Genomic DNA, 15,714 nt, shown 5'->3' on the forward strand with positions numbered 1-15,714 from the left:
CAACTCGAACTATCACACCGGGACTGTACAGCGCAGTGGACGCTTACGGCTATAGCCCCCGGATCCATTCACTTTTTTTTTTAATTGTCTGTATGTTTGTGTTTTCCTGAGTATGATGTCCTGTCCGTGTATTTGTTTTTGTGTAAATTTTCTGTGGTGCAGTCGCCCTGCACTTACAAGTTACTATTAGGACTAGTATAGACGTCATAGGTACCGAGATGGCGAAATTGAATGGTGGTCTGCCTCCTGGTGGTTTGGGCAAATCATTATACCCTTATTATCTCCCATTAACTTGATTATGGTTACTGAGTACTAAAAATAAAATATACCGTTCTATTCTATTGTATGTCAGATTTATTTTAGATCGCTTTATGTACAACTGTTATTTAGCTGCCCAATTTGTTGGCAATCCACTACAATACCAGCTGTTTTATTTATCTAACATGGAGGACAGTTTACAGCTAACTGGGTATTTACATTATAATTACAATGAAAGAAATCAACGTCAACAACATTTCATTTATTATTATGATTCAGTCCACTCCGTTTACCGTTGTCAAGCAATTTCATATAATAATATAAAATCTAGATTACAAAAACGGGCTGGACAATAGAAATATCTCTTTGGACATTTTAGAAACAACCAGAGAGAACAAGAAAAAAATGACCGTTATAAATGTTAATCAAGTTCGACAAAGGAGTTCATATAAAAATAAAACAGTAATTATTTATGGTTATTTCGTTTCGGGCAACAGCCATATTATGCGCGTTCCACAATTTTGATACAACCTCTAAGTAAAATGGAGTAATTGCTTAGAGCTGACGACGGAAATATTGTAAATTTATTAAGATGCAAGCATTAAGAAAACGACATTTGACCTCATCTCAGTCTATTTATTTCTTATTACTGCTGACAACAGTTATAATAATATGTATGATGATGTTAATGGTGTTTGTTTGGTCGCCAAGTAATTTTGAAGAGGACCAATTTCGATTTTCTAGGTCGATCAACACAAATGAAATAGTGACAATTCACACAACCCAGAAAATCAAAACACTACCAAGGGACACTTCCTGTACTTTTCACACATGTTTGGAAGTTTATCAATGTGGTTACAACGATGAAACGAAAATTAGTGTCTATGTTTATCCAATCAAAAGTTTTGAAGATGAAAACTCAGAGGAACTGACACTCTCACGATCAAAAGAATTTGATGAAATATTACAAGCGATAACAGACAGTGATTTTTATACATCTGATCCAAACACAGCTTGTCTTTTTATACCTTCTGTCGATATGTTGAACCAAAATAATCTCAACCTTAAAAATGTTGGCCGAGTTTTGGCCTCGTTAGAGTGGTGGAAAGATGGATCAAACCATCTTTTATTCAATATGGTGGCTGGATCATCTCCTGATTTTCACAGTGTTGTAGAAGTTGATACTGGTCGCGCAGTCATTGCTGGTTCTGGCTTCTCCTCGCTGTCATATAGACGTATTTTTGACGTTTCTATACCAATGTTTAACCCCCTTGTATCCGGCCTTCAGCTGCCTGTCTTCTCTAACAATCATGCAAAAAAATACCTGTTGATCTCTTCACAGTTGGGCCTTCATCAAGAATATTTACAAGTTTTGAGGCAACTTCATGAAGAAGACGATCAATTTCTCTTATTAAATACCTGTCCTAATCATCAGAAACCATGGAATTATACACAAAGGTGCCACAATTCTAAAATCTACAATTACCCTCATGTGTTACAGAACTCAACTTTCTGTCTGGTATTGAGAGGCTCTAGGCTTGGTCAGCCTGCTCTCAGTGATGCAATGCAGGCTGGATGTATTCCAGTTGTTGTAGCTGACGGATATGTGATGCCGTTCTCAGAAGTTTTAGATTGGACAAGAGCAGCAGTGGAAGTCCGAGAAGATGATTTAGCAGATATAATCAAAATTATCAAGACTTATAGTCCAGAAAGAATCCAACAAATGCAGAAACAAGTCAAGTACTATTATGATAAATATTTCAGCTCATTGAAAGCTATCGCCCTAACAACATTACAAATAATCAATGACAGAGTTTTTCCATATGCAGGAAAATCCTATGAATATTGGAATGATATTCCCAAATCAAATGTGGTCCAGAATCCATTATTCCTTCCACTGTCCCCTCCAAAATCTCAAGGTTTTACTGCCGTTATTTTAACTTTTGACAGATTGGAATCTTTATTCCAAGTTATTAAACGAGTAGCAAAAGTTCCCAGTTTGGCTAAAGTTGTTGTTGTATGGAATAACCAGAACAAAGCTGCACCACCTATGTCTTCGTGGCCGTACATCGGTAAACCGATCAAAGTCATACAAACAAAGAAAAACAAACTTAGTAATCGTTTTGTTCCGTATGATGAAATCGAAACTGAATGTATTTTAGCGTTGGATGATGACATCATCATGTTGACAGACGACGAAGTTGAATTTGGTTATGAGGTGTGGCGCGAGTTTCCAGATCGTCTTGTCGGCTTTCCGTCACGATTACATCTCTGGGATAACAGCACCCAAAAATGGAAGTATGAATCCGAATGGACCAATGAGATTTCAATGGTGTTAACCGGTGCTGCCTTCTATCACAAGTATTTCAGTTATCTTTACACGAACTCGATGCCCGGAAATATGAAACTGTGGGTGGACGATCATATGAATTGTGAAGACATTGCTATGAATTTTTTAATGGCAAACATGACTGGCAAGGCACCAATAAAAGTTACACCGAGAAAGAAGTTTAAGTGCCCACAGTGTGTAAATAACGAAATGCTATCAGCTGATTTAACTCATATGGTTGAACGGTCTGAGTGTATCAATAAATTTACTAGTATTTATGACACGATGCCGTTAAAAAGTATCGAATTTCGTGCTGATCCTGTACTCTATAAAGACAATTATCCAGGAATCCTCAAAAAATTTAATGATGTTGGAAGTTTATAAAGTAACTTCATTATATAAAAAAAAACAGGTACATGTAGGCCTAGGCCACAATTCAAATGTATTAAAAGGGACTAACTTGTGTTAATTTTCTCAAGAGACATTCACTGGGTGAAATTAGTACCAGAACAGAAAATTGGAGTAGACAATTATTTGTCGGGATAACGAAACTTAGGTTGCAGTTGTAATTTGTAAATGTATGTAATGAAACTTGAAAGACTATGTTTGTATACTGTACATGTATGCTGCAATTAATGTTTTCAGGATAATGTATTGTTACAAGTGTACATATTATTTTAGTTATTACTAGAAAGCATTGTTGGAAAAAGATCTGAAATAATTACCATACTGATATGAATGTTTTACTGATTGATTGATTTGATTATTTTTAATATTAGCAAAAAATACACGTCTCCTCCGCAATGATTGACTACCTGAACCCCAGTAATTCCACAAGAAAAGCCATGAATGGGGGAGTGTTTTATCTTAAATAGAAACTGACCCAAAAACAAAATTAGACACAATTCACAATCTTATTACCGAAAGAATATCCTCCAATGATCAAACAGAATTGTCCACATACATGTATCAGTATAAACATTTCATTTCTGGTCTTCTAGATTCTTCATTGATGGTCCCTTTGATTCAATGTATAAAAAGTTACATTGTATCTCAGATTTTTCCACCTTACCTGTATGTTCAAGGTACCTTTATTCACCCATCTTTAAAAGTTCAATGTCTCAGTTTGATGCAACAAAACTATATTTTGGGATGATCTAGACTCTAGATCAGTGGTTCTCAACCTTTTTTGCAAACGGCACAACTTGGAAAACATGAAAAAATAGCGGAACACCTACTGACCTAGCTAAATATATATGAAATATTTGAATTTTGCAAAAATAAAGTCATACATAGTATACACCGTAGACACAGACTAATAATAGACATATAGAATGACTCAAACTAAATAAAGTAAAACACAGCTATGAATGTCAGTAGACACCAGTAATTTCTAAATTGGGATCACACAATTTTTTGCATTTTCTTAGTGTGCCGTTAAAAATTTTGCGGCACACTTACATGTACGAAGATCTCGTGTGCCGTGGCACATTAGTTGATAATCACTGCTCTAGATGTTAGCTGGGATATGTATTGTTATCACAGTAGTAACTGTTATCTGAAATCAAATCATCCCACATGGATTCTAGTCACTAAAAAAAATATTTATTTCTATTACTAGGAAGCTTACATCTTTAATAATTTTTTTTATAAATGGAATGTAAATGTACACTGTATACTGGAATTTTCTAGACATGTACATTTCTTTGGTTTAGGTTAAAATAAATTGTTGAATTGGGTAGATCTGATGTTGTTTTGATTAGTAATGTAAGCTTACTATTAAATGTTTGTTTTGTAAGATTAAGCGGAAGTCGGTTTGTTTACTAATTTTAGTTTACTTTTTGGGTTTAACAATTCAAGGCAAAAATCAATTATTATATTTATCTCAACACTGGCTCTTTCCATTTTAGACCCCAAAATGTATAATGTAGACAGATAGATACATGTATTAATGTACATGTAATGACTTTGCAAATCAAATAAACACATCAAACCAACACATTTATATTTTTACCCAAGTCAAGGAAGTTACTTTTCAAAAAACTTATTTATGTACATCAGTTTATTACAGGTACTATATATCTTATTCTCTGCAACAAAAATATATCACAACTTGACATTGCTGGGTACTGACATTTTTAGTTTAGGCCTACTAACTAGCAGAACTGGAGATAATAATTTTAATTGTACATGTATGTACCTGACAAAATGTCTGGCACTACTGAAGTTATTGCTGTCACATTTGTATTTGCTCTGGACATATATTAAATATATCTATAGTAAACAATTGTGCCAGACCAAATGCCAGGTACCAGAGGAACAAGATTCCAGATGTTTAATAATGGTTATAATTGGTTGTATGATATATATTTTTTTTATTAATGTGTTTTATATTTACACTATTATCTTATAAAATTATTTTGTGCCAAATACAGGAATAATAATTTTATCACATTTATTATTATTATATACATGTAGTCGAATATAAAAGATAGCCATGCAAACCTTGGAAATACGCCCACACAGCAGCCTTCAAGAAATCTAATCTCTTTCATTTTCAAACACTAGGAAAAAATCGTTTAAAAAATTGTCACCTCTATCACATTCACAAGCCTTTCAGAAAAGTGGGCATAACTCATAAAAAGGACTAGAAATAATGAATATTGTTAGGGTGTGTCCTTTCATAACCCCAAAGTTTTTTGAAAAAGGGGCATAACTCTATGAAAGAAGAGTGCTGAATTTTGATTATCTAGAGGCAAATATCATCCTTCGATTGATTTTAAATTTATAGTGTTTATGTTCATGAGACAAAGAAGCCTATTGTGTTCATGCGATAATTACTGTCAGAGTTATTGCCCACGATCAATTTAACAAATCCTGTGGATGCTCTAGGGGCTACATGTACGGTAACAGCCAATCAAATTACTTCATGGGTTGTTGATTTTGATAAGTTTTTAGTATTTTGTGAATGCTCCCAATACCTACAAAAGAATATGTATGTGATGTGACAATCTTGGTGGACTGCGCAGACGACTTAGCAACTGTGGTTGTATATTTCATTGCCTGGCTATTAATAAGTAAAAACAAAAATGAAGTATTTCATAAAACTGTTTTATTTAACATTGATTCCTTTATGGATCAATAATCTTAAATACAGCCTTGCACAAGAGGTGACAAAGAGATAGATTGGAAATGTGATTATAATATATGTAAACCTGTGCTGCTGGAGCTTAAAATGGTTGCTTTTCATTTAATATATTGCACTTTCCATCTTTTATACCAAATAAACTTATTTATTTTTTAACCTTGTGTTAGTTTTTTTTTTTAGCGAAAATGAAATGTTAAGAGAAATGAATCATCAACCTTGAGTTGGCGTATTAGAGTATGAGCAGGAAGTTATATTTGAGACATCGTACTGAGTATTAGTTACAAAAAGCACCAGTTTCTGATATAGGGCCAATCTAATTAAAACACTGATCCTATTTCGTTTTGTTTTTTTATATTTCAAAATTTCATTTTACTTGTCTTTACTACACTAGGATCTGGAAGAGTTGTTATATTACTGGCGTTTTGGTTGAAGTGATGGATAAGCCAATGAAACGGTCTGTATAGCGACTTCTTGGCATGCCATGGTTGAATTTCGGAAAAAATGGCCGCCCCTTGTACGCAAATAGTGTAAACATCTGGTATATCAAGGTTGTGGACCTCCTAGGTCACAATTTTGATGAAACTTGAAATGCATGTTTATAACCCAAAGATCTTGGTACCTTTCGAAATTCGCGCATATCGAATCGTAACTTCCTGAATTATGGCCCTTGATGTTACGAAAAATCGCGTTTTGTTTGTGGTCCCTATACAGGTCACAATTTTTATCTGATTTAAAAAAAAAACACCTGTAAATATATCACAGTTATACACTAATGATGGTTGAGTTCGAATTTCAAGAGAATCAACTAAAACTGACGGACATAATGGCCGCCTCTTGTACGCAAATAGTGAAAAAATATGGTATATCAAGGTAGGGGATATTAAAACACAAATACCTTTGCAGGTTGTGATATGATAAATAGTCATGGACACTTGACATGCTTTGAGAGTATGTTCACAGATGAAGAACTTATCGCCCCAACAGACACGCAATAGCGCCATACATGTGGGAGGGGTTCATTGTCAAATCTGACACTTCAAGGAAGGGTCGATGAAAACTGCCGTGTGCTGGTTTATCTATCCATGTTAGCATTCCTATCGGTTCTTGCATAAGATTTACTGTTTAGCGTATCTTTGCTTTAGTGTGTTATGTTTAATTTGATTGAGAGACGTGTTCGTCGATGTCAACCGACAACACTGCAAGAATTGGCCGTGGCACTGCAAGAGGAGTGGGTCAGATTGCCCCAAATCGTGATTGGACGGTTGATTAGGAGCATGCCACAACGAATTGCTGAATGTCTGAGGATTGGTGGAGCAATTACTCATTATTAAGACAAAAATCAAAAACATCCATTTTCACTTTTGACAGTGTATCTCTTTGCAAGTGAAATGGGGCCGTCAGGTAAGTTGCCCATATGAACTGTTTATCTTCATGTGTAGGCAATTGGTCTGTTATTAACATACACTGGTTACCTCTAATACAAACAGTAGTGCATTTCCGCAGTTTTGTATTGTTTCTGAATATCTCTTACTTTTTTTTGAAGAGTATATATGTTTTTATCATAAAGATCTTGGTTCCTTTTGATAGTCACACATATCCGAACATAACTTCCTGGATTATGGCTCTGATTAGTCGAAAAATCGCATTTTTAGCTTGTGGATTCTCTAGAGGTCACAATTTTTTTTCTGATTTTAAAAACTGTTTAGATACATCACCATTCCACCATAATGAAGGTCGAATTCGAATTTCGGGAAAATCAAAATGGAACTGCCTGACAAAATGGCCGCTCTTTGTACGCAAATTGTGTAGTATGTAATACAAAGGTCATGGACCCTCTAGAGGTCACAATTTTTAACCGATTTTGATTAAACTTAAAATATATCTTTATATTCCAAAAATCGCAGTCCCTTTTGATATTTGCGCATTTCAGACCATAACTTTCTGGATTATGACCCCTGATTGTACAAAAAATAATTTTTATTTTTAGCTTGTTCTCTATCCATCTCTTGCAAAATTTGGGTGTATCCTCCCTGGCAGCCGCTTGTTTCATAGACTGAATTGAGAGAGCAGAAATCAAATCTTCTCAACAATGCCGAGCAGAAATCAAATCTTCGCAACAATGCCTTCTGTCAATAATAATACAAAATCAGCCAACAGCAAATTTTGAACAGATCTGGATGGTATTTCACAAGTATAAATATACGATAAGGACTGTAGCACAGGGAATTGGATTTCAAATCTGATTGGAAATAAAATAAACAGTATTTCATTTCTTTTTATATCACAAACATGCACTTATATAATAGTTATTGAATAAAATTAAATATCTGTATAATTTAAACTGCAGTTTAAAAAAATAAGGCACTTGACTTGTAATGTCACTTTGAGTATTAGTGTGAACTGTAGGTTAGATGGTTAGAAGATTATCAGATCTAGGACAACATTAAATATAATCAAAAGTACATATTTTCATGCCGACGGCCAGCCTAATTTTTCTCAATCATAATCTAAATTAGAAGTCAACATGAACTTGCCGTACAGCAATTTTCCAAATTGAATGAGGCAGAGAGAGATCAATGGGGTTTAATGTCCACTTAACACAAACTAGGTTGTTTTGAGACTGACATATGGACTATGGTATATCTTTATTTCAACAATGTGCTTGCTTTCAGGAGATCTTCACCAGCAGATGGAAAGCAGATAGACAGGTCTGCTTCTTATCATATAATTATAAGTCTGGGATAGGACTCAATGACACACTTATCAAAATGCATGTTACACCACAGCTAAAGATATCAATGGATATCGTATATGAATTTATTTATGTAATTTAACACCTAGATATAACAATATAGACAACTATATAGACAAACAGGCACAGTGTGTTCTGGTGGACTCTGCTATTTCTGATAATAACTTCCCAAGTTATTGCCCTTGCTCACTTTTTTAAATATTGTGAAGACACTAATAAAGTTATAATCTTGTAAGTTTTGTAAGTAAACCGATAGGAAACTGATAAGTTCATTAGGTTTTTTTAGTGAAAAAGACTTATCATTAAATATTATTAGTAGCAGTTGTGATTTATTGATTAACTTTCACTGTTTTGTTAACTAGATTAAAACACAACAAATATTATTATTGTATCTACCTTATTGACATTGAGGACTAAGTAATGGAGTCTGGAATAAATGATTAGATATAGAAAAGAAAGGTGATGATAATGATGATTTAGTAAAGGATATCATCATCCTCTGGTAACAGGTGCCAATAAATACTTCACCACAGCTATGATATCTAATACCATCATACCCAATGACTACCAGTATTATCAATTGGCAAACAAACTAATAGCTCGATCATCTGATTAGAGACAGTGCTATAATTTTGACTAATAACAATCTAGTTTTCTTCAATGATCTAATTTGAATCAGTTGTTTATTTAAAATTTTATTGGATAAATTGACAATTTCTAATCCAAACATGTTCATAAATGAAATATTTCCATGATAATTCTTGGTCTTCACAGGAGCTGAAAATTTTCTGTGTTATAGATATAACTATTATCATTCTTCACTTCAGTCAGTCACAATAACTGCCTTCCTTTATTTAATTTGCTCCCTCTTCTGGATTCCGCAAATCTTTTTTAGCAAAAATGTCTATCTTAAAATTATATTTGTAATGTGTTTAACCTGTTCTATTACATAGTCTAATATTGATGGACACCAACATTGCCTTTTAACCACCTCCCAAGACCCAAATTCCATCCATTAGTTAATCTACTTCCACAAACTTAGTTTTAACGATTCAATAATTTAGCTTCACACTGAGTGATGACGTCCAGAACTTATCCTAATACCTTTGTTTTCTCTTTCTATACACCCATATTGAAATGTGGTCGTATATTGCCGTCACCCCAGTCCATCGGTCCGGCATCCACAATTGTTAAAGTTAAAGATACATTATGGGAGATTGGATAAAGAGCTGATAGTTCTCATTATAATAGTTTAAAACTAAATAATGTAAAGGGAATTTGCTGAAAATTTCAGTCGAATTGATCCACTCTGAACCAAGAATTTAGCGATTGAATTTTCGGCCTAGCCCCAATCACCATTACTAAAGTCGGTACGATAAAAAAACATAGTCTTGATTATCCATTTCATGTTTAAATCATGAATGAAAGTTAAGCCGCAAATCGGATCCTAATCCAGTAAATATCGCAGTTGATTATCGAGAGTTGATTATGGTCTGGATAAGTTAATTAATGTCTAATTAATAATTTAGATAACATTTCAGGGCTAAAGAAAGACCTGAAATAGGCAGATTTAACTCTTGCAAAATGTATGTTTAATATCCAATTGCCTTAAATTTATGCACAGTGTTTAAGGTCATAAGACGAAGAAGCCTATTGATTTTCAACAATTTCCAATAATTAATGACAGAGTTATGGCCCTTGATCACTTTGAAAAATCTTGTGGTGGCTCTAGAGCCTAAAGTTAATATCCGATTGACTTTACATTTATACACAATGTTTACGGTAATGCGACGAAGAAGCCTAATTATTGTCAATTTCCGATAATTACTGCCAGAGTTATGACCCTTGATCACTACAGTCATGAGATGAAGAAGTCTATTGATTTTGATAATTACTGCCAGAGCTATAGCCCTTGATCACTTTGAAAACTCTTGTGGATGCTCTAAAGGCCAAAGTTAATATCCGATGACTTTATATCCTATTGATTTTCCACAATTTCCGACAATTACTGCCAGAGTTATGGCCCTTTATCACTTGAGAAATCTTTTGGACGCGTTAGAGGCTAAAGTTAATACAAACTTATACACAGTGTTTTCTGATTTCTGATAATTACTTAATGGGTTGTTCCTCGTAATCAGATTTTAGTGTGTTGTATATGTTTTCATTACTGACAAAAGAAAAAATATGTGACAACCCTTGTTGACAGCACAGACAACTTAGCTGCTGTGGGGGTATGTTTCATTGCCTGGCAACCCATCTTTTTAGTTTTAACATACTCCCTGCCAAACATGAAACCAAATTGTCCTGAATCAGACCCATGACGCTAGTTCCATGATTAATATGATACTTACAACAATTCGTAATGATCGTTTATCTTTGGTTAACTCATGAACTGTGCATTTACGTCCTTTATCCAGGGTAGTTGCTGGGGTTGGACTGTCTAATCGACCTTTTCTAGATGGACTCGGACTTCGTGATTTACCTACAATTAGAATAAAAACACAACATTTTAAACCAGCATGTTTAGATGTGACTCAAACCATTTTGTAGGCAGACTGAAAAGGTTGCTTGAGCCATAATTGTTGTAAATGGCTATAGAAACGGACAGCTACAGGTTTTTCAATTTCTTCTGATTAGAAGGTTAAATTAGAAATAGGTCTGTAGTTTTAAAAGATTTCAGGATTAAGCTTCACGTTTCTAAATAATCTCTATCGCATTAACAAGATTTTCAGAAAAAGGGCCATATATTACTACCATTTTTGTGTAGTAAATATTTATTAAGTTGCACCAAAATCAAAAGGGTCCATAAGCTATGTAAGTGATTTTCGTACAATCAGGTGAAATAATCTCTGATACAACCAGATATTATTATTTTTCGATTTATATAGCTAAAAAACATTTTTGAAATAAATGTTTTTAAGTTAGTCTTAAAGCTCTGGATGGAAGAGGACTCACGAAGGGTTTTGGGAAGATCATTTCAAGTATATTCAACAGAATGCTTATTATATTTCTGAATCCTCAGTATGCTACCATCACTTGAAGAATGAAGGTTGGATCACCGGGGAGTATAGAAATCAGAAGAGTTTTATTTTTGTTTTTTTTTTAAATATTTGGGTGCAGTGTCAGAATAAATTGATTTAAACGCATTCACAAGCACTTTAAATTGAACCCTTGCTTGAACTGGAAGCCAATGGAGTTTCTTTCTGTACATTATTTGATCAATTTTTCGTGTTCTAGTTATGAGACATGCCGCATTGTTTTGCACTATTTGTAGTGTATTTAAAGCTATTTCTGGTGCTCCTAGTAGAAGGCAATTTGCATAGTCCATATGGGATGTTATGTTACCAATACTCTAACACAGTGATGGGATTTCAAAATTTTTCTTGTCGGACATTTTTATCAAAAATAAAGGGACATAACTCTTATCGTTAATTAAGATGGCAGTTTTTAGACCACACACAAAAGTCACGTGTAAACAAAATATTCAAATTCGTCCGTAATATAAAAATAGGTGCACCTCGTTATTTTTCATATTTAATTCCCGTACGGTATTCAAATTTATGTCAGTAATATTCCTACAAAATTCGTAATACGATAGAATGAAAGCGTGCCGACTGCTGCCGATCTGTACTGTTTCAAATTCCTCCAAAATTACCGTATTTACGGGTCATAAGTCGCTACATTTTTCAGCAGAAGTCCGGCAAACGTCTTATACTCCGTTACGACTTATGTACAGAGGGTAAGAATATGATATCCCGAGGAATGACACCATCCGCTAAATAATCGCATTCTACTCTAGCATATTCGTCAACATATTCGTCAACATTGCCTAGATTACTTTTTTCTTTATTTAAAAACATAAACCCCATTCAAAATATGATCGTAAATACGAGAATATGCCATCAAAATATAATCTTTTCTTCGACATTAGAAGCGTGAATTTAGTCACGTATTCATTTCATAATTTCACGCGGAATCTGCTGAGGTTTCCCGAGTCACGAGTGCTGTAACTGTGTGCTAGAAATGTCTAATATTTTTCGGATATATGTGTGTGTGAAATAGCTTTATTTAACGCTCGCTTCCACCGAAGTGATATCACAGACAAATTATAATGACTGTCTATTGATCTGGGCGTTATATACTCTTACAATATGTGACTTCTATGACTAGTTTATACATATTGTTGGCTCACATCAATGCGATTAAAATGTCTGACAATGCAGAAACCACGACGTTAACACGAAGATTAAAATTATAATGGATTGATGAATAGTCCGACAAAGGGGAAACAATGGCTTCTGTTTAAGATTAGATTGATGAATTGTCCGACAAAGGATTAAGTCAGTCAATCAAGGCAGATTAAGTAGTTAATCAAGGTAGGTTTATAGACCATATAACACGATAAATACGTTGATCACTTAATTACCTAATCAATCCAGCGTATTATCGACGATAATCTGGTTGAGTGGTAGTTATACACTCAGTAAACTATATTAATTTCAGAATTTTGAATATTATTCACCATGTCTTGATTTCCGATTGGGCATATTCCCGGTCGGAAAATTTTGGGCGTTTGGAAAAAAGATTCGGACAAGTCCGGAATATATGGGCAAAATCCCATCACTGCTCTAACAACACTTTGGACGGCATCAGTATTGAAATTAGAGAGTATTCTCGGAATAGCTCTCATTTGAAGAAGCATTTTCCATATGATACAACTGATTTGGGGAACTGGGGACATAAATTCAGTGCATTAGTCACATAGTCAAGATTCTTAGCCTGCTTCTTGGGAGATATAGAGCAATCACCGATCTGAATGGAATCTGCTTTAAACAATTTACTGGATTGTGATTTTGATGATATGACAAGAAATTCGGATTGGTCATCGTTAAGGTTTAGCCTATTTCTGATCATCCATAAGTACTGAAAGTAGTCATATATTTAGGTGTTGTCAGCAAAGCCGTGGTTTTGTGCCATCACCCTCATATCTTCTTATGATGTGACTAATTGGAAGAATGTCTAGGAGAAAAAGTAGAGGTCCCGATCGGAGGTTGCAGTCACACAAAAATCAGCGTTTTTCATGTAGGCCTGCAGCCAAAATTTCTAGCTTGCTTACAAAATTTCGCTACATGGTCCTCCCAATTAAACAAACTATACATTTTTGGAAAACTTTTAACACCAGGAACACAAATCCAGAGAATTCCAAGCAAAAAATCTGCACTAACTCGATTTAGGGTCAGATGAAAATTGTGATAATTGTCAAGTAAATGCTATATTTATACTAATAATTGTGAAGTTGACATAAAATTAAATATTGGCGAAAACACCCGATGCCTTCATTCTATGCAATGAATATGCTGTTGGTTAAATTTTCATTCAAAGCAAAATGCAGAAAACACAATGGACAGGGAAACATACAGAATTTCGGAAATCCATTTATGGTAAAAGGAGTTATCTCCCTTTATGGAAAATATCAATAATTATTGATAACATTAACAGGATTTAACTACAGATAAGGGCCTATATAAGTTCAACCTTTTTTTCAGGTAGGATTTGAGGCTAAAGGTCTAACAAATATTAACTAGTGCTGGATATTGTCACTGCAGTCGTTACAACACATATTGCGACTCGTGTGTTACTATATGACTTGTATCACGATTTAAAACTAGGTCAATATTTACCAACCAAGAAAACAACAGGATAAGTGAATAATTGATATTTTTAATTGATGTTGAATAAAAGTATTTTATACAACAATATTGATGCAGATCAAAATAAGGACCTCAACAATTTAAGAGTGTTTGTGTACCTATGGATAATGTGTAACATGGATAATCATAAGTAACAGGTTACTTACTGAAGCGATAAAAAAAAAAAACAAAAAAGAATTGCGATACATCCTCAGTGCATCTCAAATTTCAATGAAAAGGAAACTCACCTCCTATTCTTATACATTCATCTTTATGTCGAATATTCCAAGCCTTAATTTTACAGGCCTTACTACAATAGAATACCTCTTTACATCGTGTACATGCTGACAGTCTGACACCCACAGATCTACCACACTCATAACAGTATTTTAATAATGGTTTTCTGCAAAATAAAATAAAATCAAACATGTATATAGCATCCTACTGAGTTATACTAACTTAATGTAATAATGCAAATTTAAGAGCCCCATTTAAAGTCTCAAAAGGCATAATAAAACGACAATTAACCAACTTATTCATTACAGTGTCAACTAGTGTGTCAGACACCGATATCCAAGAGAGTGAATATTACTGTAACTTCATATTATTTAGAACTTCAACCTAAATACAAAAAAATTGTAACTTATAAATTAACATTACGTAGAATTACACCTCAAAGATATGTAGAACTACAACTTAATGCTATGTAGAACTACAACATAATGTTATGTATAATTACAAAATAACATTATGTAAAACTAAAATTTAACATTATGTAAAACTACAATTTAACATTATGTAAAACTACAATTTAACATTATGTAAAACTAAAATTTAACATTGTTGAACCACACCTTAATATTATGTCGAACCACATGATGTTTAACTACAACTTCGTGATAAATATAACTACAATTACGTCACATAGAACTACAATTACATCACACAGAACTACAATTATGTCACATAGAACTAAAACTACTGTATAATTTAAGTGGAACTACAACTTAACATTATATATAACTACAGCTATCATTATGTTTACTACAATTTAACATTATGTAAAACTACAATTTAACATTGTTGAACCACACCTTAATATTATGTCGAACCACATGATGTTTAACTACAACTTTGTGATAAATATAACTACAATTACGTCACATAGAACTACAATTACATCACACAGAACTACAATTATGTCACATAGAACTAAAACTACTGTATAATTTAAGTGGAACTACAACTTAACATTATATATAACTACAGCTATCATTATGTTTACAACTTCTATTTAGCTGTATGCCTGTGTATAAGAAACTAATAGCTACACTATAAAGTACTAGACTATCATTCAAACCTTATTGGTGATCTGTTCCTTCTTTTTCTAGACACATAAAGGAAATTACAAATTTATATTAAAAACAATTATTGACAAGCTAACATATTGTAACACATGAATGGGGTTTAATGTCTATTCAACACGATACTTCAGTCATTTTGAAACAAATTATGGTCATTTTTATTTCTATGCTTA

General features: G+C 33.6%; 2 protein-coding genes across 2 annotated transcripts in view; one reads left to right on the top strand and one right to left on the bottom strand.

Annotated features, from left to right (window-relative positions):
* LOC126831230 (ankyrin repeat and MYND domain-containing protein 1) overlaps positions 1-15,714 on the bottom strand; it is a 33,478-nt gene that overhangs the window by 5,166 nt on the left and 12,598 nt on the right. The window contains exons 9-10 of the mRNA XM_050561913.2: positions 14,426-14,580; positions 10,839-10,969 (exon numbers count right to left, since the gene is read on the bottom strand). Coding sequence (XP_050417870.1) covers positions 10,839-10,969; positions 14,426-14,580 — 286 coding nt within the window. The remainder of the gene's footprint in view (positions 1-10,838; positions 10,970-14,425; positions 14,581-15,714) is intronic.
* On the top strand, positions 795-5,891 carry LOC126831214 (exostosin-2). Its single transcript, XM_050561912.2, has one exon. It carries the CDS (start codon positions 851-853, stop codon positions 2,969-2,971), a length of 2,121 nt encoding a protein of 706 aa, XP_050417869.1. The 5' UTR covers positions 795-850; the 3' UTR covers positions 2,972-5,891.

This window comes from Patella vulgata, chromosome 1, assembly GCF_932274485.2.
Source record: "Patella vulgata chromosome 1, xgPatVulg1.2, whole genome shotgun sequence".
NCBI classification, from domain to species: Eukaryota; Metazoa; Mollusca; class Gastropoda; family Patellidae; genus Patella; species Patella vulgata.